At 26.0% G+C, this 7,611-nt stretch overlaps 2 protein-coding genes across 2 annotated transcripts in view; both read right to left on the reverse strand.

Annotated features, from left to right (window-relative positions):
* Nucleotides 1–4,360: 4,360 nt before the first annotated feature.
* LOC103309854 (lysine-specific demethylase 4C-like) lies at nt 4,361–5,989 on the reverse strand. Its single transcript, XM_029491596.1, has 5 exons — nt 5,795–5,989; nt 5,386–5,622; nt 4,998–5,144; nt 4,743–4,916; nt 4,361–4,679 (listed from the first exon to the last, which is right to left on the reverse strand). The coding sequence occupies exons 1-5, from the start codon at nt 5,897–5,899 to the stop codon at nt 4,431–4,433; spliced, it is 912 nt and encodes a 303-aa protein (XP_029347456.1). The 5' UTR covers nt 5,900–5,989; the 3' UTR covers nt 4,361–4,430.
* Nucleotides 5,990–6,316: 327 nt separating this feature from the next.
* LOC100164196 (probable lysine-specific demethylase 4B) overlaps nt 6,317–7,611 on the reverse strand; it is a 4,662-nt gene continuing 3,367 nt past the window's right edge. Inside the window, exon 9 of the mRNA XM_029485327.1 lies at nt 6,317–6,369. Coding sequence (XP_029341187.1) covers nt 6,317–6,369 — 53 coding nt within the window. The remainder of the gene's footprint in view (nt 6,370–7,611) is intronic.

Genomic DNA, 7,611 nt, shown 5'->3' on the forward strand with positions numbered 1-7,611 from the left:
CCCACTTGTAACCTACTGTACAGCAGAGCGACATCCACTTACCCTCCTTTTTTATTTTATCATAACAAGAACCGTAAAATCCAATGAGGCTTTTTTTCCACGCTTGCTTGCAAAATAATTTAATATTAACAGATGTAAATGTTATTATTTTATCGGACAGGTCAGGTAAGTGGTAATAGTCTCAGAAAATAGTAAAATCTTAAAACAAGGTGGACGAGATCCATTGTCTTTATACGATATATGACGGCGTTACATATAGACAATAGAGTTACATTAAAATATGATGATGTAGACAGGGCCGTCGTTACGATTTGCGAGGCCTTAGGCAATATCTGAATTGTGAAATTCGAGGTCCCATAATTTATTGTAGAATAAAACCATTAAGATTTCCCATCAATAATAGTAATAATACTATGAAAATCAAAATTGTGGATAGCGTTTAAGATTTAGGAAACATATTATAGCCCTCTGACTTACTTATTAATTTGGAATTTATTATAGAAACCTATTATAGGTCAATATTTTTTTTAATACCATAGATAAGTATATAATATGCCTTATACCTAGACTGACATACCGTCCCCGCTCAGAATCGTTTTTCTTATACAGTGATATTATATCATTGAATTCAAATTTAATACTATCCATTATACAGTAACCCACTTGTAACCTACTGTACAGCAGAGTGACATCCATTTACACACCTTTTTTAGTATTTTATAATATAAATATCAATTAAATATTTTTACAACATTGGATATACTTTTTTATTCCATAAATATCAATAAAACTTTATTTTATGGGTAAAAATGCTTAAAAATTTAATAGAAGGCTCCCAGTAATTGTTTCTAAGACAGATGAATAATATTAAAAATCCAATCACAATTTTTTTTATAAGCATTTAAAGTTAAAATATTGACAAAATACGTAAAATTTACGAAAATGTGCAAATTATTTTGATTTAGAAATTCATACCTAAATATTTTACTTTTTAAATCTAAGATTTTAAAAATTAAAACGTAATTTATCATAAGTTTGTCTACCTTTATCAAAAAAAAAAAAATGTCTACTGGTAAGTCATATTAAATTTTTATGAGCGTATGAAGTTAATATTATTACAACATTGGATATTCACTCGATTTCACTTGTAACGATTTTCATTTTTTATTTTAATTCAAAAACGAATAACTCTAGATTCATTAAAACTTGACTGAATGTTCATTTTATCAATTACTATGCTCGGTAAAATTTAGACAACAACTAACCCATTTTCATAAGTTTTTTTAAATGTTTAGCCTGGTCAAGAAACTTGAAAATTTAATGCAAGCATAAATTCCTGTTTTTGGAAATTAAAAAAAGTCGAGCTTAAATAAACATTACTTTTTATGAGCTCCTGAAGTTAGAATTTTGATTAAATTAATCAATATCATGAAAATATTTAAATTATTTTGAGTCAGAAATTCTTAAAAAAATTATCTATAGTATTATAAATCTAAGATTTGAAAATTTAATTCAAGAACCCCACAAGTTTTTCTACATTTAACAGAAAAAATGTTTACCGTTAAGTCAAATACATTTCTTATGAGCAGGGCTCGGAAATTGTAGCAAATGCATATTTTTCTTGGTTCGTCCTAGAACATCCAAAGTAAGACTCAAATATATATCACACTTCTCTGATGCCATACACAAAATTTTATTTTGCTATTTTTTGCATATTTACTGTTTTTTGTATTTTGCTATTTTGCTAATTTAGGATTTATAGTGCTATTTTTAGGCATATTTTCTTAATAAACATAATATATACATACATATTATACAAAATTTAGGAAATTATCACATTATGTTGAAAATAATGATTAATTTGGTTAGGAAATAGGAAATGAATAGATCTTATAAGTACACTTTTACAAACATATTTTGGTAATTTAATATATATTTTGTTAACGGTTTATAATTCAACAGTCCAGACAGTCCCTGATGTCTATGAGCCCAACAATTTTATAAAATTTTATAATTACATTTAACTTTTTTAAATAAATTTAATTTTTTCAATTTAAATGCATATTTTTTGATTTTTTGTGCTATTTAAAGCGCATATTTTGGAGTTTTTAAGTGCATATTTAAGAGCTAAAAAGTAACATTTTTAGTGCTACAACTTCCGAGGCCTCCTTATGAGCGTTTAAAGTTCAAAGACATTAGATATTCACCTGTAAATAAACAATTTGTCATATGACGATTATCTTGTTTTGTTGTGGTTCAAAAACTATAAGCTGTAGGTACTTGAAATGCTCACCCAAATGTTTATTACATTATTATTTTCTATACAAGTTAAATTTTTCAAAATATTTTCATTCATTTTGAGCTATTTATTGATGTTTTGAATTTAAAATATCTTAAAGTATAACTATATAAAAATTAAAAAAATATATGAATATAAATAATTTAATTAAAATGGGGATGATTGTGTTTGGTCAAAAACACATTTATCCTGTACAACTTTACTATATATACTATAATATAATAATTATTATCCAATTGGCTACCAGTAACCTCAAGTTGAAGATTAATATAAAGGGTGATTATCACAAGAGTAAATTTTTTTAAAAAAAACCACATAATTAATAATTCTTGTAAAAACTGCAATTATTCTGCTTAGAATCTAAAATTTAAAATTTTATGTTTGAAGTACATATTAAATTTTAAAAAGAAAAATACACATTACTCGTACCTACTCCATATTATGTTGCATTACTTATATAATTTATGTTTTATGAACATCTATTTAAATTTATTGAATATAGGATTAAGTAAAGATATTACAAATACATTTTGCTATATTCTGGGTAATCATAAAGAGTATGAAAAATATGTTTTTATTGGTAAAAACAAACAAACTTAGTTTGTTAAAAGACACGAAAAATGTGGCCTAGTTAGAGAAATTAATCAAATAGTTGGATGACTAGTTATGCATGCTCAAAATTGATTGTCAAACGTGAACAATAATTAATAAACAGTAATTAACAATAAAATATAAATTATAATATATTGTTCCTTTTATAAAATTAACATTTTAATATTAGTTTTTTTTTTCCATATAATTAATATATCATACAATATTATAAATAAAGTAGTAAAAATAAAACTGTAATCATAAGTGTTCAGAGGTCATAGGATCTAAAAATGAAAAAATATATAAAAATGCATGTAATTATGCATGAAAATATTGTAAAATATGCAAGGAAATTTACTAAATATTCATTTTTAGATTGGTCTTCTATAAACCTGGAGCATATAGAATAATATGAAATTCCTATAACTTCAGAGCTATAATCATTATATTATAATGTATAGGTTTAGTATTATTATGTGTACAATATATAAAATTAATTTTTACAAGTTGATTAAACTATATATATATATATATATATATATATATTATGTCCTTAAAAGTCTAAAAATGAAATAGTTAGTTAAGTAAGTAAACATACTTGTAAAACACCAATTATTTTCTTTTCTTTTTTATGTTTAGTTAACCCAGATGGTCATTTAGCTTGCCGTTGTAGACTGCTATTAAACCGTTCATCCAAACTGCATATATCATCAGGGAATAGACAACCAGATGTACCATCCTTATATTCAACCTGATATGTACAATAACATTAATTTCAAGTTATTCAAATTAAATGTGATATGATAAATTACAATAAATTACCATCTATATGTGCTTATAAATTAACGCCATAAATAAACCATTGTCACAAGATTTTAAATGTATCATTTTGTCAATGGGTGGAAAATTATTTGCATAGTTCTAAAAAAATAATTACAGTAAAAAAAATTATTTATTAATATTAGAGAATGTAAATTATGTTGTAAGTAATATATTATTTACTTCAAGTGTTTTAATATTCTTGACTGATGTTAATAAAAAAAGGGGGCAAACATTAAAAAAAGACAGTCATAAAATGCATTTTAAAAGAATTAAGTTCCTAAGAATCAGGTTGATTAATTTATTATAAGTATATTAGCATTTAATATTTTTTGTTTTTAATTCAATCTTTACCATACAATACAAAATCAAATAAACTATCAACTAAATAACATATTTCTTAGTATAACTAGTGATTTATATTGTTTATATCAATGGTACAACCAAATTCTTTTGTTATGATTCTGAAATATCACCAAATAATTGAATAACATAAGAAACATATAATCAATATCAATAATTAAATAAATCAAAAACATGAAAATGTATATAAATAATACTGTTATTCAGTTAGTTTCAAGTTTAAGTTGATAGATAAAAAGATTTAAAAATCCAATCTATAGAAAAATCGGTTTTGTCTGTGGCCACCTGGTGAGTTCTTATTCTGAAAACAGTATAGATGTATGCAGAATCATATGTTGTATTTTGATTGCATAACATTTTATTTTTTATATATCTGTAAATTTGTGATATAACATAAAGGCTTTACTGAAAGATAATAATATACAAAATGTAAAACAAACAAGAATATCTTAATTTCTTTTAGTGTAATACTGTCTGATATTGTATCATCATTGAATTTCACAATACCTAAAGGAGTTTTATTAATTTTTACTATTCGACATTCAGAGATCCTTTTATGTTGCAAGTGTCTTGCCCATACTTTTTGATTTATATGAACTATCTTGTTCTAAAAATACAAACATCCTCCTTAAAATTACTAATATAATAAGCAATGTGAAGAATAACTTACTTGATCTGGAATATATGAATGATTATTGCAATACATTAAAGCAATATGCTTCCTCTTTTGTTGAATTTGATAATTATATCCAGCAAATATTCCACAAGAAATATGGAACTGTGCACAGCAATTGCTTCCAGAGCAACGAAAACAATTACCAGATGTTAAATTGCATATTACACACTGTAAAATATTTAATACATTTGAAATGTTGCTTAATTTAGGTATAAAAATATACAACTTAAGGATGAACCAGTAATATACCTTTTGGTTAGTTATAAAGTCTGTTGAAAAAGTATTGGTAGTTAATGGACTACTGCCGTGCACAAAAAGATGACATTCAACATGTGACCATCCATTGATTTTAAATTTTTTTATAGCACCACCTTTCAATGGACAGTATACACAAGCCTATAGGTACATACATTTCAATACATATTAATATTTTATTATAAACTATTTTTGATAAATTAAATATTTTTTATGTATACAAATTAATCTATGAAACTATAACAATGAGAAACAGAAAGAACTTAAATTTAATGATAAAAATAAAAAATAATAAATTCTTGAGTCAAACGAGTATTCATTTAACTTGAAAATTATTTGCGACTTGCGCCACCATCTCATTTATTTTTTATAATACACTTACAGCAAACTTAGGATTTTTCGTGCATCGATCACACAACCATTGACTACTTGTATCTACAGTTATGCCATAGCACACTTTGTGAACGGTCAAATAACATTTTTCACATCTTATGAGTTTTTCCTTAAAAACCTCTTTACTTCCAGAAAGTGCATGTATATATAACGCTTTAGTGGGATTCTTCAAAGTGGGTAACACGAAAGATTTTGCTATGATTTGCCAATCCAAGTTGAAAGTTAACTATTCAAACATTAAAAATATATTATGATTTTTAAATATAGTTTTTTCAAAATAAATTATATTCTTAAAACGTTTACTGGTATGAGCAACAATCATATTTTGATCATAATGCCTAATCTAAATATTTATTAGTAGGTACAAGTGATTTTTTGAAAAATGTATTTTCTATTACCTTTTTATGATTTAACATCATACATATTGAACAATGTGGGTCATCTATACTTCTATAAATGTTATACAGTCGCTCAACCTCAAATGAGCAACAATTGTTCATCATTTCACTTATATTATTTTGTACACCTGTGAATAAAAATGTCTATTTAAATAGATACTTATATTCTATTCAACATAACGAGTAACCTTGGCGACCGACTTGTGCACAAACGTGTGGTTTTTAATCACAGCAGGCGTTCAGATGTTTGACTCATAGGATTGACAAACATGTGTTGACTTGATCGTCACCAAAACTAAACTGGTCGTCACCGAGGTTATGTTTTATGTTGAATAAAGTATGGAAAAGCATAGAATGAACATAAAATTAAGTTATTTAAATACAATTGAAATAATGCTATTATAATTAGTATTTATACTGTATTATTGTAACCAATATTATTGGTATCATACATAATAATATTATATTGTACTGTAGAACCACTTATTACAATGCTTTATACAATATCGTATGCTACAATTTCTAGTCATGTACTTCGTTGGTTTTATGTCTCACGTGCAGTATGTTTTTGTCATCTGGATATAATCAAGTTCGGACAAAACAATCTGATTCAATGAGTCCCTTTAAGATCTTTATAAGCATATCTTATATATATAAAAATAAGTGTACATTTCGAATATATCTTATAACTCAAGATCCACCAAACCGATCCCGATGACAATTTTAGGGAATATTAAGATTAATATGTAGATGGTTCCTGTGAAATTTGTACGCTGTGCGATTAGTGGTTCCAGAGTTTTGGCCTCTTAAGTGTACACCTGGTGACATGGCCAAAAACAACTAGTTAAGTTGTGGATTAAAATAATAATAGTGTATTGTATATTGCTTGCTATTGGTTATGGGCACATTTGTTGATTTGTATTATTATTTTTTGTCAATATATTATATATATCTTCTAACTATATAAATGTCAAATGAAAATCTTTGTACAGGGTCAACTCTGGAACCACTTATCAGATCTTCTTGATTTTTTTTAAACGAAAAAGTATACCATGGAGAAGGTTATTATGAAACAAAATTTTAGGAATATTCACCGGAAAAGTAGGAAATCTGGAAGTCAAAAATACAACAGTGACGCAACAGGTTAGGTTAGGATTTTGTATTAATTGATTATATTAATCCACCATAGGTAGGATACGACAAACTTGATTTAATTTTGGTATTTTAGATTAAATCATACACTTACGTACAAACTAGGGGTCCGCGATCTACTGCAGGTAGATGCCTACCTGATAATATACTGCTGCGAATCAGAATTTTAATTCCGGGCAACGAAAAAGTAAAGATTAATTTTAAACACCATACACCGAATATTAAATAACGAATTGAACAAAGTTTGAATCATATATAGTTGTTACATTTAATGGGCAACGAAGTGCACATATTCAGCTTGTTTTACTATGTTACCGTAAATGCCCGATCACTAGGTAAACCTATGTTTTACTAGTTAATGTTAGGTTTTACTGTTTGTACTCAGTAAATGCTGAAATTCTAAATTTTACTCGGGCTTTTACTAAACACGTTGTGTACATCCTAGGATATACAAATTGACTTAGTAAAAGCTGATCAATACATGACACACAAATTTAAGCTACGTAAAAATTATAATTATATATTATTAAAACAAATAACTGACACTTATTTAAATTTTTATATAAAATAAAAATGCATCTTAAGTTGTAATAACACTTCAAACATTCTTGCTTGCAGCAATTAATAACAATTATTTTGCGAAGATAAATTTACGACTGCAATGT

The sequence above is a fragment of the Acyrthosiphon pisum genome, chromosome X, assembly GCF_005508785.2.
Source record: "Acyrthosiphon pisum isolate AL4f chromosome X, pea_aphid_22Mar2018_4r6ur, whole genome shotgun sequence".
Classification (NCBI taxonomy): Eukaryota; Metazoa; Arthropoda; class Insecta; order Hemiptera; family Aphididae; genus Acyrthosiphon; species Acyrthosiphon pisum.

Excerpts from the sequence above, each read along its gene's own strand:
- LOC103309854 (XM_029491596.1), bottom strand. The coding sequence starts at position 5,899 with ATGATGAACAATTGTTGCTCATTTGAGGTTGAGCGACTGTATAACATT. Across the intron at positions 5,623-5,794 it reads TGATGTTAAATCATAAAAAG|TTAACTTTCAACTTGGATTG; the intron begins GTAATAGAAAAT and ends ATGTTTGAATAG. Across the intron at positions 4,917-4,997 it reads ACTTTATAACTAACCAAAAG|TGTGTAATATGCAATTTAAC; the intron begins GTATATTACTGG and ends AATATTTTACAG.